The sequence below is a fragment of the Corvus moneduloides genome, chromosome 5 (assembly GCF_009650955.1).
Source record: "Corvus moneduloides isolate bCorMon1 chromosome 5, bCorMon1.pri, whole genome shotgun sequence".
NCBI classification, from domain to species: Eukaryota; Metazoa; Chordata; class Aves; order Passeriformes; family Corvidae; genus Corvus; species Corvus moneduloides.
This window is the reverse complement of record NC_045480.1, coordinates 3,831,545-3,849,930: the sequence shown is the minus strand read 5'-3', so window position 1 is coordinate 3,849,930 and position 18,386 is coordinate 3,831,545. Positions and strand designations below refer to the sequence as shown.

Genomic DNA, 18,386 nt, shown 5'->3' with positions numbered 1-18,386 from the left:
CGTTTTTATTTTTATGCACGAGAGCTTTAAGTTTGCCAGGACTTCTGCAAAGCAACTTTTACTGCATCAAATTACTGCATTCCTTGATCTCTCCCAGCACACAGTCACAGCAGCCACACTCAAACACAATGATCAGCTCTGCAACAGACACCTCCAAAACAAGATATTTCTTTTAAATTAACACAGCTGTGAAAAAGAAAGCAAACACAGTAGTTTTTCCCTGTCCCTCCAGCATTTTGCATCCGATGTCCACTTTAATTCAGTACAATCTTCTGTAATCCTTGTAATTCCGTGTGGAACTTCTTCGTTGGGAATTGATGCAGAATTGGGAGCTGTCAGCTCCGATCCCTTTCACCAGCACACGGGCTTGAGACTCTATTTCATAATAGGAAAAGATGGCCAGCGTTTTCCTGACAGAAGTACCATACATTTTTCAGTCAGTAAAAATTACAGAGCTCATTGACGATGCGCTTCCCATAGAGAACGAGGACTGCAAATTACCCAGCAAAGATTTTTTTTTTTTTTTTGGGTACACGGAACAAAAACCAGCACAATCTGCAAAACTTATTAACTAATGGGGTTTGAAACCCTCTCTTTGCATGCTGCCAACATGGTAACAGCAACCTATGCATTGATCTTATTCAAAAAGCACAGTAATCTTTATGCTGCTAGAATAGGAGTTTTGTGTGCTGTAGCATACACTGCAAAGAAAAAGGAGAAAAAAAAAAAAAAAAAGAAATCCTTTAGGAAAGGCATGTGCTGAACACACAAAATATGCAGGATGGAAAAAGACCAAATGTAATTAAAGCTTATATGAAACGAGACATTCCTATTTGCAGAGCTTTGGCTGCATTTCTGTCAAAAGAAAGCACAGAATCTCAAATCATGCTCTATTTAGACAATGTCAGAAGAAAAAAAAAAAACACATTTACCCCCTCACACCCCTCAATCCCCCACCCCAAGACTCCAAAAGGCAAATCTCATCATCGGAATTAGAGAGAAAAAGCAATCCAAAGAGATTGGTTTACATATTCCTTCCCAAACCAAGTAATCGAGTCTCTCCCTCTCCCGGCTAATAGCTTATAAATTCAGACTTTAAACAAAAGCATCCGAAAAAAAAAAGAGAAAGAATCCTAATTCTCAAGCTTCCTACTTAGCACTGCCTCGCTTTTGATGATTTGTGCGGCTGTGTGTGCGTGCCTGTTTGAGAAATGGCGAGATAGGCTTAAAGTATTTTCCATTTCATCAAAGAGCATATATTACTTTCCTGGTTCGCTCCGATGTTGGTTTTATGCCCACCCCTTTTCAATCTGCCCATGTCTGAGATGCACAGTGCAGGCGTACAATCATGAGCAGCTTACGACACTCAGTGAACACTGGGTGCCTCTGCATGCTCTAGCAACATACTGCTCAGCTGAAGGGAAGGGATTCTTGCTGTCTCTCTCTGCTCTAAGCATCACCTAACAAGCAAAGCGAACAAAGAATGGGAAATAAAGCGACCCTTAGCCGGTCAGTGAATGAATGGTAACCTCTCTCTGGAGTAAAGGTTGTGCCGGTCAATGGTCGTTGCAAATGATGGACATTAAACAGATTGACAAATCCTGTGGAGTCGTTAGTAAAGAGTCTGGAGTTTTTTTCACGCCACAGTGTTAACTGCAGAGGAAAGGACAGAGGGAGAAGGAGAAGATCAAGCTCATGTACATAGTTCTGAAACTTGCAGGTCCTAGGAGGCAGCTCAAAAGCTAGCTGGACAAGCCTTTCGCTCGTTGAGCAGAAGCGAAGTGAGACATTGTGAGCTTGCCAGCCTTGCACAACATTGAAAGGGACTGAATTTGTAGCACAGAGGGGTCTTTTTTAGCTCTGCATATAATTAGTCCAAACACAAAGGAAGCAACTGAATGGAGGTTGTCACTCTCTGGAAAAGGGTGGGTAAGACACTTTTTAATTAAATTCTTTCATGAAGAAAGATTTTTTTTTTCCTTTGCTGCAGCATTTAACATGAACAAAATCACTATCATTTTACCTTTGAATGTCTGTGAACTTTAATGCTGCACAGCTCCTGCATGCTGTAAAGTGAAATATTTGCCTCTGTGTTTGTTCTGTTTGCTGTTTTGCTTTGGTTTTCGGGCTTTGTTTCGTTGGTTTGCCTTTTTTTTTTTCCCTCCCTTAAATAAAATATGATGTAGAATTTGAAAAGATTCAATGGACATTCTCAAGCATATTTGGAAATATTCTTGCTAATGGATTTCCTTCTTATTGGTCTCTGTTTAAACTGGCTGCTGAGGAAGCCCCCAGGGTTGATATTGTGTACGCTGGGTATCTTTTCTAAAATGCTTCCAGCTGTGAATAGTGGGTGTCCACAGCTCTGTCGGTGTGAGGGCAGGCTTTTGTACTGTGAATCACTGAATCTCACAGAGATGCCTCGCAACCTGTCGGGCATGATGGGCTTGTCTCTGCGGTACAACAGCCTTTCAGAGCTGCATGATGGACAGTTCACAGGGTTAATGCAGCTCACGTGGCTCTATCTGGATCACAATCACATTTGCTCAGTGGAGGGGAATGCCTTTCAAAAATTGCGGCGAGTTAAAGAGCTCACCCTGAGTTCCAACAAAATAACTCAACTGCCCAACACCACTTTCCGCCCCATGCCAAACTTGCGCAGTGTGGATTTATCGTACAACAACCTACAGTCTTTGGAGCCTGACCTGTTCCACGGGCTGAGAAAACTGACAACTTTGCACATGCGGTCGAACGCCATCAAGTTCGTGCCAGTGAGAATTTTTCAGGACTGTCGCAGCCTGAAGTTTCTAGACATAGGATACAATCAGTTAAAGAGCCTGGCTCGAAACTCTTTTGCAGGCTTGTTCAAACTCACTGAGCTGCACCTCGAGCACAATGACTTGGTGAAAGTGAATTTAGCCCATTTTCCCAGGCTCATCTCCCTGCACTCCCTCTGCTTGCGAAGGAATAAAGTTACCATCGTAGTAAACACTTTGGACTGGATATGGCAACTCGAAAAGATGGATCTCTCCGGCAACGAAATCGAATACATCGAACCTCACGTTTTTGAAAGTGTACCTCATCTCAAATCCCTGCAGCTGGACTCCAACCGGCTGACCTACATCGACTCCCGAGTCCTCGACTCCTGGAAGTCCCTCACGAGCATCAGCCTTTCCGCCAACGCCTGGGATTGCAGCCGGAACGTCTGCGCCCTGGCCTCCTGGCTGAGCAACTTCCAGGGTCGCTACGACAGCAACCTGCTCTGTGCCACCCCCGAGTACGCCCAGGGCGAGGATGTTTTGGACGCCGTGTACGCCTTTCACTTGTGCGAGGACAACGCCGACCCCACGAGCGTCAACACCTTCTCCCCGGTGACCAATAACAGCGAGCAGACGCTCGGCTATGGCTCGGCCACCGCCACCTACGACGTGCCCGACGGTGACGAGGATCGGACCACGTACGCCGTCACCATCACCATACCCGGCGAGAACTCCGAGAACGCCGTGCAGATTCACAAGGTGGTGACGGGCACCATGGCACTGATTTTTTCCTTCCTCATCGTGGTTTTGGTGTTGTACGTCTCCTGGAAGTGCTTCCCAGCCGGCTTAAGGCAACTAAGACAGTGCTTTGTCACACAGCGCAGGAAGCAGAAGCAAAAACAGACCATGCACCAAATGGCTGCCATGTCAGCCCAGGAGTATTACGTTGATTACAAACCCAACCACATTGAGGGAGCCCTGGTGATCATTAATGAGTACGGATCTTGTTCCTGTCACCAGCAGCCAGCGAGGGAATGCGAGGTGTGATTTTCCTTTGGGATTTAAACAGTGTGCAACCAAATAACAGCGTGCAGGCAGACAGTGGCACGGGGTGGGGGGGGTTGCTGGGCTTTGCTGGTGATTTCTGACATGCACCTCTGCCCAAATTGTTTAAGAGAGGCTGTCCGAGAGACTTGATATTTTAGCTTTATCGTGTCTTAAAATCCTTCAGGACAGCCAATCTTAAGGTTTCATATGCTAATACTCCCTTTGAAGATCTGTCAATATTCAGGAATCTGAGAGTGTAAAAAAGGTACCAATTATTGATCTTTTGTAAACTAAGAAAACTGTTTAAAATAAAAAAAAAATAGCATTTACAGTTTTTACAGACTGGTGTATATTACATGAATGGTTCCCTGTATACAAAATGCAACAGTTTAACCTCTCTCTTCATGCTGAGTGTTGAAATGAAAAGTCGAGGAGCAAAGAAGCCACGTAAAATAGAAAGCTTAAAATTACCCAGGTGGCTTCCCATTGTAATTAGCACACGTTCACGTACATCATGTTGCTGAAGATGTGAAGCATGACACTGGAATTCTATTTTTGTTAATGTGCTACCTGTAACTGGACATCAGTACAACAAGGACCCAGTGCACCTCAGAAAGGCTGAAGTTTTGACCGTGCCCCTAGGACAGGATTTCTGAGGATTTTTAAGTACAGCTCACTTGTTAGTTGCTGTAAGATCCATAAAATCTGCGCTACAACCCCTAAAAGTATTTTGTATCAAAACTGATCCTAGTGCAAAGACTCACTAAAAAAGCAACCAACAAAACCCAAACAAGTGAAACACTGCCAAAATGTGCTCATCAGAATTTTCTTTAATATAAAAAAGACCAAAAAAAGTGCTAAATTTAAGGGCTTTTACTTGCATTTCCCACTTTTATGCTTGTTTTGAGCTATGCCAAGAGCAAAGATCCCTTTGTTTTGTGCCCTGTGGTGCCACGCTGAACGGAGAAGAGCAAAAGCAATTATTTGGGTCTCAGTGGTGAAGCTCGAGCAAAACCACTGTCAGGGTAAGACAGAGAGTTTTCAGAGCACCCTTCTGGGTCCTGTAGCAAAGTGCTGGCAAAGCCCAGCTCCTGTCCCTCCCTTTCACCACCAGCCTTCACTAACAAAACAACCCCAAAACCTCTGCAGAGGCTGGAGGCAGATGAAGCCTCCTTAGTAAGGACTGAAAAATGGCATTGATGGATATAAGCAGTGATTTCATGATGTAGAATCACACAGCTGTTTAATCTGACTGCCCTTAAATAAAGGCTTCCTTTCCTTGTATTTTGGATTTTTCATTCCAGAATGTGAACAAGCAACCGATTGATCTTTTCACCAGCTCCTCTCACACTAATTGACGATGAGGGAGTTTTATAATATCAGGCAGAGCATCTTGAAATTTTCTTCCTACAGCATTACATGCGAATAAAATGTTATGGATAATGAAGCGGGTGACATTTCTATGTTTTGTACATGTTTCTCTATCCTCAGGTTACCACCAAGAGATGAGCAATTCCAAAATTTTACATGTATTTTAATGTAACATAGGTTTTTTTTTTCCTTTTTCATAGCATTGAAGTGCTACCTACTCTTACAAGGGTACAGCAGGCTTATAAAGCAGAAAACAGGCACAGAAGAAATCATTTGTTTTCTTGCTTAGCAGGTTTTAGCCATTAATTTTAAATGTAAAGAGTGACTTTTATATTTTTTTTCCTGACTCACTATTTTTAAGGAGTCAGAACTTATTTTCCTGTATTCCTCTATTTCTCTCATTCTGTGTATTATTAAACATGGAAATAGCCTCTTCATCAAAATTTTTATGCAGTGAGACTATAATGTCATGTGTGAAAGCAATGAGATTATATACTGGAAGACAACAGTTTCACAAAAAATTTACTGAAAATCAACTGCTTTTTTTCCTGAAGCCACTGCAAATTCATCCACAGCTTTCAAACAAGCAAGCACTGTTAAACCCAGGCTTTTCTTTCTTTAAAGAAATGCACATATTTCTCTCTCTGTGCCTCAAGCCCACAAGGGCCTGATCCCTCCTGAAACTCCCAAGTGACCTGAGGGGTTGAGTGTCCATGTACAAACCTAGCAGAAGGGCAGAGGGAAGGTACAGAGCCCCTCATCTCTTTGGGTTCCTGATCATGTTCGAAGCAAAAGTACTTTATGCCATGCTAACTGAGGGCCCAGCTATATTTATTTTCCCCATCAAACCCTTCTCTGAAATCAATGGGGAATTTAACTGTGAAAAATTGGCTCTCTAACTTTGGACTGGGCTATGAGTTTCCCAAACCCCCAGGCAGCACTGCAGCCAGCAGGACTGGTTACAGCCACTTGTCAGGAAGCTTCCAAAATCAACCAAGGCTGTTAAAATACTGTCTGCATATGGTAAAATGAAATATGAACTGGCTTTATTTCTATAATGACCCCCTGCTGCTATCAGGAAACGTGTTGGTGCAGTTGTGGTTTTGCCCCTGTGAACCTGAGACAAGCCTGATTCCAACAATCAATCATCCCGCGGTTGTATTTCCATGTATTTTTAGCATATTTGTGGGTTGTATTTGAAACACACGAGTATTTCAAAAATTTCCTCTGGAGTTATCCCTGCTGTTTATTGGTGTTAGCAACCTCCAGCTACGTTTGCAAAGATGTGAGCAATTCTGCCTCTGGAATTTATTCACTTCTGTGCTCCATGCATCTCGCACTGGCAGCCCAAGTAAACTGAACTGTGCATTTTTCTTTTAAGATGCAGTGATTTCTTGAGTGAGAGCTGATTTGGGGTTTGCCTGTTGCCACTTCTCCTGCAGAGAGGTGATGGCCACCAATGACTTGCCACCCTGAGCAGGATGATGGATGTGTCCTCCATGGAGAGCACAACATTTATTAAAGGATATATTTCAAAATTCTCATGCAGAAATCTTTCCTAAGGGTAATAATCCCTTCTAGAGACAACCTCCCGGTAATCCCCAGAGGATTTCTGGAGATCTTGACACCCTCTGAATATTTATTGGAGAAAAGAGGGTATCACTGCTGTTCCATGGCATGAAAGTACTCCACAGGGTGCCCAGATCCAGTCTGAAAGTTTACATGAAATATATGTGGCTAATAAAGAAATAAAAGAGACTGTATTTCATTTCAATCCAGCTATTGCAAATCCAGTTATTCATCCTGCTCCAGGCTATTTGATTGGTGTATATGAGAGTTATTATATTTGTACTGCATTTAGAGCAACTGCAGGGACAAATTTTCCCTAATTCTTTCTTCCAAATTTCATGTTCAACAACTGCCCAGAGATAAGTTAGTCCCTCTCTTTTGATGCCCTTATTCTGGCTTATTAAATGGCTCCAAAATCAAAAGGAACAAAGAAAGAAAAAAAGATGCTTTTGGGGTTAGCTGTGAACAGTGTTTTCTCCATGAAATGCTTGGGGATTATCAAAGGAAGAAAAATATTTTAAATATTCCCTTTTTGATGTTTCACTTAATAGGACTAACTTCCCTTTTATAATTAGGTAATTAACATTATTTTCTTTCTACTTAACTGTCTTTTTGCACACAAGGCAGGGTGAAAGGCAAGCAAAAGCACTACCTTTCCTGAAGCTGGTTAACAGTACCAGTGTTACAGATCTCTAATACGCATTCTCTTGCTGCTAACATCAATACCCACTCACAGCACACCCAGTGCTGAAGGAACTGTTGCTGTGTATGCTTTGAATGTATATAAGGGATGATTTATTTTCCTTTCTGCCTTTTTTTTTCCTTCTTTCTGTACTAGTTAAAAAAAAAAAATTATATGAAACCACAGAATCAATGCAAATGTACCATGTTCTGTTTCTGGCCTGAAAATATAAAATACAAAGAAATTCTGTGTTAAAGCTGCCAATTCCCTCCTTTGCCATGTCTGGGTGCTGTAGGGGGTGAGGCCAAGGGATGACCTGTTCCTTGTGGTCACAGCAAGGCTGCTCTGTACCAGGCTGATCCAGCCCCCTGCATACCTGTACCACAGAAAGCCCATGAACCTAAGGATATTTTTGTATGCTTTAATAGATTCTGTATGTTTTTATGGATAAGGCGTTGAGGGGTAGTTGAAACGAGTATATTTGACCATTTTCTTCAGTTCTGATAAAAAAAACCAAACAACCCTCATTTGCTTCTGCAATGGACTACATTTGTTCCTTGTGTGTGTCTCATTCTGCATTAACAGCAAAAGGATTCTCTGAGGCTCCCTCCCCTTCCTCCCCCCTCCAGCTTCTACAGTGGTATTCAGAATGGCAAAAAGGGAGTGTTTAATGAGGAAGCTTATTTCTAGTGCTATAATAATAATAGCAGTGATAATAATGAAATTAAGAGGAGACAAAAGATAAGAGGAAAGACTGGAGTAACAGCAACCAAATCAGGGTGTTACCAGATTCCTTTGCCTTTTCCTTTTGCAAAGATGGTTAACCTAAAGAAGTAGCACAGATGAAAAACCAAGACTGAGGGTGGGTGGAGAAAGCAGTCTTAAAAACTGTGCAAGCAGGGATGAAACAGCTTCTGCAAAGGAGGGTACAACACTAAATAGCTCCATTCAGCAGGAGAGAGAAAAGGCAGGGGTGAAGGGATGGGATGAAAAGGAAGATGAGAAGGCAAGGGGGCCACTGTGCACCCATGGGAAATGAGATTTTTCCGTGCCTTCCCCTCCCACATTCAGGCTGTGGCAAGGACAACAGCAGAGATTTAAGAAAGATGCCCAGCATCTCTCTCTCCCCCCCTGCCTTTTCCAACACTGCCACGGAGGGAGGCGCAGTCGGACACGCTTCCCCAAACACACGTGCCCGCTGCCCCGTCATTTCCTCTGCCACCTCCCTGCTCCCTGCGAGTACAATGTCCCCCTCATCCATCACTCTGCCTGCTCAACTCCAGCACTCTGCCTCTGCCACCAATCTTTTTGGCTGGATTTTTTAGCTATCCTAGTCACAGTTCACCACAGACTTGCTAGAAAATCGGACTTTTCCACCCAAATTATCTTAAGAAACCCTCATCTAGAAGGATGGGTGATCTTGAGCTACTGCGGATTCTCCTGCTAATTATATCTACACTCAGTCAGCTTTCCCATTCACAGCTATAATCACAAACAGATCTGAGATATTTTTGCTGTGTTCAATTTACCATTATGCACCAAGGTTATACTTTTCCTTGACCTGCTCAACCCAGTCTAATATTAACAAATTGAGCATTTATGCAGGTTCCTTTCCAAGCATGAAGTTGATTAGGAATTTAGGAAATGCTGGTGATTTAAAGATTAACCTTTCATATAATTACTGACATAAACCAGAGCTATTAAGGTCTTAGAAACAACTATTCAGAGCTTATTCTACATTAAAAAAAAATCACATTTAGAGCCATGCGAAAGACTTTCCATACCAGCCAATTTTTTTTTTTTTATTTTTTTTTTTTTTAACAGCAGAAGAACAACCTGGTGAAAGGAAAGGAGTAAGCACAGCCTACCTCTAAAGTTATGTGGAGGAAAGCAAAGCTATAAAAATAATACAGAAACCAAGCAACAGTGTTCTACTGGCAAGACACAGCTTGTAATTGGGTGGGTGGCTGTGAAGAGCCGAGATGAATGCTGCAGAGCACTGTAATTTTATTGCACTGTGTCTGCTCTAAAGTGAACATATTTGCAATGAATCTGGATTTCCGTGAGAACAGGGCAATTGTTTGTTTTGGTGGTTTGTTTGTTTTTTTTTTTTTTTTTTTGTTATAAAGATCACGTCACTTGTTGGCATTCAGGCACAATTCCTGAGGCTTTAAAGCAATTACTGTTCTTACTCGCCTTTGCTGGGGTGATAGCTGGGGGAGACAGTCAAAGGGAAGAGGCTGTGCTGAAAGGAGTTTGAGCTGCAAGTCCCAGATTTGCATCACAAGAGAAGAAAGTCAGTTGAAAATAAGCTTTTCACCTTTTCCTCCATCTCTCCTCTTCCTAAAAATCCAAATATGCACATCACTTATAAAAATCAGAGATAGGTGGCAGTGGCTACAGGATTAGTATTATGTGCATCTGTGCTTGGCAAACAGCACCTACTATTCTGCTAAGACACTTTTATTTTAAATCATTTCCCTGCTCTCATGTTCTTCACATCCTCACCAGACACAGTAACTACTGCCAGAAAGATGTCTTTCAACACGGGTGCTATGGGAACATGACCAAGTACCTTCAATTTCTGAGCTAACAAAGACTAAATCCAAGATATGAATGGCAATAGGTAAGTAGAAAAATCTACTTCATCAGTGAATTATCACTTTCAGCACAGCAGATTCCTCTGACTGGCATGATTAGACACTAAGCCCATTTGTTCATTTATTACCAACTTCAATCTGGCCCTTTTTGCTGATGTGCCTTTCTCCTAAGAGTGAAACAAAGCACCACACTGGAGAGAGGGTTGAAAATTGTATGTTGGGTAAAATCTGAGATTTAAAACTATGCATGGACACATCAAATTGATTTAGGGGCTGATCCTATGAAAAAGTGCAGCTTATGTATAGCAGATCTCCCTGCAGTAGCACACCTCTGTACCCTAGTGGTTACAGTCAGGTATGAGCAAACATGCTCCTCCTGAGAGCTGGGGGCCTCAAACTGAAAACATTTCTGAATACCTTTCAAAATATATGCTTCCCCTCTAATTTTTATCCCTTCTTACCCATTCTCACATTTTTCATTCCCAGAGCCTCACAGGCAGGGTGAATCAAAAACAAGAGGGGGAGGAGGAAGAGGAGAACCCTGAAAATCCCAAACTAAGCTGCAAGAACAGTCCACAGCTATTGAATTCCTGAGGTTTTGAGTCTTTTTACAACTGTCAGCCCTTTGAAACACGTCTGCTATCAACCCTCTTTACAGGATGAGAGGTAAAGTGAGCTCCCAGGAGTAAACCTGGATCTCTCTCTGTGGTCCAGTGCCTCTCTGACAGCCTGGCTTGCTTAGAGAGCCTGGTAAATACTAAAGAATGTTAATAATAATGAGATAAACCATCTAGGGATTTTTTTTTCCCACCTTTTTTCTTTTTTTAAACTTGGCTCTGTAATAAAGCTTATCTTGACAGAAAATTTACTTCTCTGATCCACATTATTTCCCAATGCAATTTTTTTCCACAGCAAGCAGAAGTTTGTGGCTGCTGCTCAGAGGTTTGCAATCCTCATGCTAAAGAGGCCACTGCATGCCAATTTTTTTCCTTAATTCCATGTAAATGTCACTCCATATTGGACTTTTTGTGTTTCTTTACCAGCGAATTCAGCTGCCTCCACTTTCACAAACCTTCCCCTTGCACTGTAACTCCCTTTCCAAACAGCCCAGAACCCGCTGCTCCTGTCAGATCAAATGCCCAAACAACAACTGGATGCCATGAATTTATTATGTAACTGCTGTAGTCTAATAAATTGGATGTGCATCCTATGGCCTGAAAGATGACGAACTCATGGAGAGAGTGAACATGCAGGAGGAATGCAGCTGGCATTCTCTGGGGAAAACCCACAAAACAAAAACCACTGTGTGGGACAGTGCTTGAGGAAGGTGGAGGGCACAGAGAACCAGCTGAAGAAAAGGTGAATTACATGGGATAGAGGAAATCACTGCTAAAAAATAGAGGGGAACATTGTAAAGGGGACAGTGCCCATAACAAATTAATCAGAAAGAGATTTAGTGATAACCAACACCTCACACAACAAAGCTCTGTGGTGATATTTGATGACAAAATGAGCCTATGCAAGCCTACATCTGCAGTGGGAAAACAGCAATCCACGAAGTCCCACGGAGCTGAACCCTGGTCCTCTGTCCATCTTGGCTTTGTCATGATTGGCTTTTCAGTATATTTTTTTAATTTTTTGCTTTTTTATTGCTGTTTTGCACAGAACTGAACCCATGGTGACTATGCTGTTGCTTCAGGGGGAATATGCTAAGCCAAAGGTTGTTTTTTCATTGGGTGGCACTTCTAGACTGAAGCAAACCTTATTATACTGGTTTCTGTGTCTATTTCCCTGATTCTAGCAACCATTGGGAATTCCATTAGGTTATTCCAGCTGGTGGAATGAAGAACTTCCCTAAAAGTTGTCTGAGTAGTTTTATGAAATTACCCTGAGTATCTTTCCTAATAAAAAGAGTTGAAAACTTTTTTTCCCCCGCCCCGGTTCTCTTTTCCCACCATGTAGGATACTCCAGCCCCAATCTGTCATTTTTCATTAGCACAGCAGCCAAGCTATGACTGTTAATGAAAACTCTTAATGAGGATTTGGTGAATAAGGCCTGGAAAATCAAACTCAAAGCAAACACTAAAATCTATGTCAGGTCTATTGTTTGTAGGCAATAGAAATTGGGATATGAAGGAGTGTATAAAGCACCAAGGAATTCAAAACAACAAATCATATTGGGACTTCTGAAGAGCTTTTGACAAGATATTCAGTTTCCCATAAATAAGACAAGCTCCATTGTCACAGAAAACTAAGTAGGAACCCAAAAATACAGTGGCCTTTTATTGAATACAGGGAAAAAATGGAGCACAGTGTAGTCCCAGGGCTGGGACTGCTGAATCATCTCAGCCATGATCAGGAAATAGATGGCATTTTTCAAATGAAAGATTATTTATATTGTGAAAAATAATGAAAATCGTGAGGATGTGCAAAGGGACTTCCAAAGGCTGAAGCTGATATAAGCTTTGATGGATGAAATTCTGAATTGTCAAATACAAAGCAGAAGATATAAGGGAAACTGTTTATCTGTGCCTTAGTGATGTAAGTTATAGGCAACAATTGGACAACTGTCTTCCAGGGTATTGCATTAAAATCTCTGCCCAGTGTGCAGAGAGGGGGAAAAAAGAGGAAAAAAGAAAAGTAGAATAACATTTGAAATGGAACAGCTCTCAAGAAATTAAATAGTGTGATATAAATCACTCCTATGGCTTCAGCTAGAAAATTCTGTTAAGGCTAAGTTAGAAAAGGATCTAAGTGCTAGATAGGATAAACTTCTGACAGGTAAAAGGATGAATGATTTGGGAAAGTCAGCGAGGAGAGAGGCAAAGAAACCGGACCTACAACAGCAGCACGAGAGCAAAACGTGGATCCACCCCCCCTCTAGTGGCCAGTCCCCGCCGGCTGCTGCAGAAACCACCCAAACCACTGGATAGCGACTTTAAAACAAGCACACACACCCCTCATTTTTTATTCCCCTTTCAATTTTATGTTGCTTCACCGTTTATTATTATTTGCTATTCCTCATTAAACTGCCTGCTGCACTCCTGTGCTCTTTCTTGTCATTACTCAGGGCACAAGCTGTTGTACAGGTGGATTTTTTTTTCTACCTGCCTGCAAGAAGAGGATGCTGAGTGTGACAAGGGCCATGCACACCCTGGCATCAGGAACAACCATAAAATTAAAACAATAACCTTTGGAACTCACTGTACAAGACATCACTGATGCAAAAAAAAGGAATTTAAAAAAAGGAACAGTTGTACAGAAATGAGAACATGGAACTAATTTGGTACATACATCCCTAAAACTTTTTAGATTAAAAAAGATGCATTTTAGGAGCAGCATCTGGGACAGGGCATACCATGCAGTGTAAATGTGGGGTTTTTTTCTTACTCACAGACCAGTCATTGAATTTCCATGTTTCCAACCAACCTGGGGAAACTGAGGCTGGGTGAACCCTTCACATCCCCACATTCTGAATACACACAGGTTCTTCTTGGTCACCTACTCCTGCTGTCTTCTATAGGACACACCCTAAAACTGGAAGAATCCCCATTTTTACCAATTTCTCTGAATAATTAATTATAACAGACCATTTTCTGCTGCTCTTCTTTAACAATCTAGCCTAGAACACTTTGTGGACTGAAGAGAGGAGATGCTGACCCAGCTCACCATCTTCTGAGAGATGCTCAGGGGCTGTGAGGGGCTGTGAGGACTGAGCAGGACATGAGTTCTATTTCTGGTTAACACCAAATGCTTTGTTAGGACTGTGTGTTTTGTTAAACTTGTTAAACTACCCCAAAAAAAGAAGAAGTAAACAGAAGAAACCTGGAGCAGAAGTGAACATCCTTCAGCTGCATCTATTACATCCTCAAGCTAATAAATTCCTGTGTGCCCAGCTGTGCTTGTAGGGCAGATGAGGAGTCACAAGGGATTAATTTTACCTCTTGTAAAAATCTTTCCATCACTTCAACTTTCTCAACCCCTTCTTCAAATGCCACCCTTACCAGCGATTTTTAAGATGCAGGTAAATTTATGTATTTGATAGGGAGACAAATGAACCCTTTCTACAGGTGATCTGCTAAGAAATTGCCCAAGAATGTATTTTTAATTAAGGCTTGTAACATACTATGCACTCTTGTATGCACTTTAGTAATTAAAGCAGGGCTGCTGCCCTTCCATAAATTATTCTGAAATTACCTGTTGATTATCTAAGATGGTGCCTTGTTGTATCCTATGGTGGGTCAGATAGAGTTCAGAGCTAGCGCTCTTATTTTAATTTGAATAATTCGTTAACTGAAACTGAAGAATAAAATCACAAACAAGGCACATTTTGACTTAAAGAACAAGACACATATTCAATGTGTCTTCATAATGTGAGCTTGTTAAAAATAGTTAGACAACAGATGATTCAAGAGATTTGTATATAATGATGTAGGCAATTTGCTCTTCCACTACCAAATTAATTCATTACTGGCTGCAATCAGGGCAAGTTTGACAGTCCATTTCTTACTGATGCCATTCCACACAACTCTTTTATTCCTATTATGCCCTCTGTCAAGAGAGATTCAAAAATGAGAACACATAAGGAACTGCACAGACAACTTAAAAAAATAACAAAAGGCACTTGAGCACTGTGGGGATGGGCACAAGTAACAGGAAAAGCTTCCAGAGCATCCTAAAGAAAGCTGAATCTCTGCTTGATATGGAAAGAAATCCAGGTGATCCATCCATGACATCAGTTTTTCCATCAATACTTACAGAGAATCCTATACATATTTCTGATACTTACAGGAAGGACTACGAGTGAGAGATTTGGAGTATTTGGCTGAGCACCTCACACTGGGTGGGGATTTTTTACCCATTGGCTTATGCAATAATACAATAATAAACTTAGTTTTATATAAGAAATTCATATTTTCATCCATGCAACTTCTCTATTTTACTCTGTCAAATATATATATATATATATTTTTTTTTTTTATATTTCCTATATTCCTCCTTACAGCTGACAAAAGGAAAACCCTAATTTTTTATAGGGCCATGAGTTTCTAGACATTGGAAAAGAGGGGCTTCTTCAGAATGACAGCCAAGTGTAACCTGTGATTTTCCCTGTATGTCATTGCTGGGTAAATCCAGTGACAGGTTCCAGACTAATTTCTCACTTTTTAATTAACAATATCATTTTTTCATTCTAGATAATACATTTTATGGACTACCAGAAGGAGTTTTTGTTATTAAAGTTCTCTCAAAGGCTTTTCCCAGTATCTGCCATGATTAAAAAAAAAAAAAAAAAAAAAAAAAACAAACCAGAAAACATTCCATCATAATTTCAATGATAGATCATTTTTCCTTTCTAGAAAATGAAATCTTAAAAGCCAATTAATTAAACTGAATGATAACTGAATTACTTTAACCACTCTAAGAATTAAAGCTACGGATGCTCTCTCCCCAGACACTGAAAGCTGGCATGCCAATGATTTACCACAAGGAAGAAAAACCTTAAGAAAGCAAACTATTCAGAGCAGGCTTTTCATATTCACAAATAAGACCTCTCTTCAATAACTTCAACTATTTGCATTTTCAACTGCAATTTTTTACCTTTCTGTAGCCTTCAGAGTGACAAGAAGGTGTCAGAAGTGCTCTGAACATCAGCAAAGAGTAAAACCTCAAAGCAAGGTCTGGGTTCTGTTTAAAATTCTCACTGCTTTTAGTGAAAAAAAAAAAACCCAAAACCAAAAACCAAACCCTAAATGTTTGCTAACCACCTGCTTCAGCCCCCTGTGGTGTGCCTGACAAACCACTCAGGGCACTAAACCAGCCTTGCCCCAGCTGCAGCTTTACAATACAGACGACGTTCACCTGGACACATCAAGATTGTTTGCAACCAACAAATAGTTGGAGCAATTTATTTTTCTTTTTAAATAATGTTTCTATTTGCCCCTACTTCAGGAGTTTTATCTAACCTGTAGCTAACCTTGGGTGAGTTTGTTTTCCCCTTCCAGGAGTTAAAAAGAGAAAGTTTCTTTACATTGCAAATATTATTTGCTAAGTCTCTTTTGTGTATATTCCGTGCTTCCAGAGGATTAAGGAAGGAATTCTGTCACTGGAAGAACAGGAAAACAGATTTGCAGGTGTAGCAATATTGTAAAACCCTGAACTCAGAAAAAGTATTTGCAATGCCACCAAGAAGGAAAAATCATTTCCCAAATTGTCCCAAGTCTCTTCCTACAGAGATTAAAAGGACAATGATGCACCTCCTACGTGACTCTTTTCAACTGCTTGCAGGAACAGGCCAGCTCCCATTCCCTTCCCATGATTAGGCTCAGGATTATTTCACGCCTGTCTCTTGGTTCCTATATTTGTCATGTTAGGCATTTTTTGCAAGGTGAACACAAGTTATTTTATTCAGAGGTGTGAAAAGACAAAAAAAAAGAAGGACTGGTCTTTGCTGCATTAGTCAGGTTTCCATCACTACAAAGTAAAGCATCAATTGGGATGAAAACTCTAGAAACCACTTTTTTTTTTTTAAATTCTTGCCAACTACATAATTACGCCCCAAATGATTCTGTGCCAGGTGGTTTGGCTAACAGATGGAATGGTATATTTGTTCACTCTTCGTAAACCAAGCTCCTTCCAAAAGCTGTGAGCCAGAAGTATCTACATTATTGATTGACGTCTATATGCCTAATAATTAATTAAACTCTGGCTACAAATTGCAGTGACTCCTGTGAGCACATTTAAAAAAAAAAAATCATACAGAAAACATGTGATTGTGATTCCAGTAACATTTTTAAATCACGGCAGATAAAAATATTGGTGTGAAATGATGCACTACAGACAAAAGAGCTTTGGTATGAAACATCTTAGCAATGTCTAAAGCAGGACACTTTACATAAAAGGGATTAAGGGGCTGAGAGATGGACCTGTGAGACCCTCAGGAAGTTCAGCAAGGCAAATTGCAGGGTCCTGCCCCAAAATGAGACAATCCCATGCACGAACACAAGGTTGAGAGGAGAATGGATGGAGAGCAGCCCTTGGGAGAAGGATTCCAGGGTGCTGGGGGACAAGAGCTGCACATGCCCTGACCCAGAAACCCCCATGGGCTGATCCCCCAGCGTGGGCAGCAGGGGAGGGGAGATTCTGCCCCTCTGCCCCACTCAGGTGAGACCCCACCTGCAGAGCTGCCCCAGCCCTGGGATCCCCAACAGGAGGAGGATGTGAAGCTGCTGGAGTGAGTCCAGAGGAGGCCATGGAGATGCTCCAAGGGCTGGAGCCCTTCTGCTCTGGAGCCAGCTTGGGAGAGCTGGGGGTGCTCAGCCTGGAGAGGAGAAGGCTCCAGGGAGACCTCAGAGCCCCTCCCAGTGCCTAAAGGGGCTCCAGGAGAGCTGGAGAGGGACTGGGGACAAGGGATGGAGGGACAGGACACAGGGAATGGCTTCCCACTGCCAGAAGGCAGGGATGGATGGGATATTGGGAAGGAATTCCTGGCTGTGAGGGTGGTAAGGCCCTGGCACAGGTTGCCCAGAGAAGCTGTGGCTGCCCCTGGATCCCTGGAAGTGTCCAAAGCCAGGCTGGACAGGGCTTGGAGCAACCTGGGCTAGTGGAAGATGTCTCTGCCCATGGATAGGGTTGGAATGAGATAGGCTTTAAGGTCTCTTCCAGCCCAAACCATTCCGTGTTTCTTTGATAAGATTAAAAATTGTTCCTGTAAGATTATTTTTCACAATCCCAAACACTACCAAAGGCTTACTAAACCAGCTAGGGGTTCTGACCAGATCTGACAAATACAGTCAGGTTCACAAGACCCTTCCCAGACAACATATACTCAATATAACGTCCACTCTGGAGGGAGAAATTAAACTGAGATCAAACCACAAGATAACCACTGCTTCATCCATCCTGCATTAGGAGTTATCTGGGGCTCATTTATTTCTTGCCTGCACATCCCAGAAGGAGATACAGAAACCTTTATTAACCAGAGAATGTCCAGGAGTCCCTTTCATCAGGATGTGTCACAATGATTGTGAATGTGCTCAACACACAGTGAAGGCACAGAGCAAATCCAGCTGGGCTGGAAGGTGCTGGACCTGGAGCACATGTGCAGATCAACTGTGCTGAAGAGGCACAGCAGGCATTTGATGCACAGCACATGTCATCAGGCATTTTCAAGCTGGAAACAGCCTGGATTTTCTGCTCCTGTGCCCATCAGCTGAGCTATAAAGGTACAAGAACGCTGTGGCAGAGCTGACCCTGTCCCATTAAACATTTCCCTGAACATCTGCAAACATCACCAATTTCCCAGCCTGTGTAATGACCCTCATCATAATCCCACCGAGCTGAGGGTAACAACAGATCCAT

At 41.9% G+C, this 18,386-nt stretch overlaps 2 protein-coding genes and 1 long non-coding RNA gene across 7 annotated transcripts in view; 2 read left to right on the top strand and 1 right to left on the bottom strand.

Moving 5' to 3' along the window:
• CTNNA2 (catenin alpha 2) overlaps positions 1-18,386 on the bottom strand; it is a 466,491-nt gene that overhangs the window by 152,722 nt on the left and 295,383 nt on the right. The gene's annotated exons all lie outside the window — the stretch shown is intronic.
• On the top strand, positions 1,328-10,264 carry LOC116443677. Its single transcript, XR_004240021.1, has 2 exons — positions 1,328-1,925; positions 9,253-10,264. It is a non-coding gene; the product is annotated as an uncharacterized LOC116443677 (long non-coding RNA).
• LRRTM1 (leucine rich repeat transmembrane neuronal 1) lies at positions 1,925-5,261 on the top strand. Its single transcript, XM_032107994.1, has one exon. The coding sequence runs from the start codon at positions 2,241-2,243 to the stop codon at positions 3,804-3,806; it is 1,566 nt and encodes a 521-aa protein (XP_031963885.1). The 5' UTR covers positions 1,925-2,240; the 3' UTR covers positions 3,807-5,261.

Coding starts and splice junctions, on each gene's coding strand:
- LRRTM1 (XM_032107994.1), top strand. CDS start 2,241: ATGGATTTCCTTCTTATTGGTCTCTGTTTAAACTGGCTGCTGAGGAAG.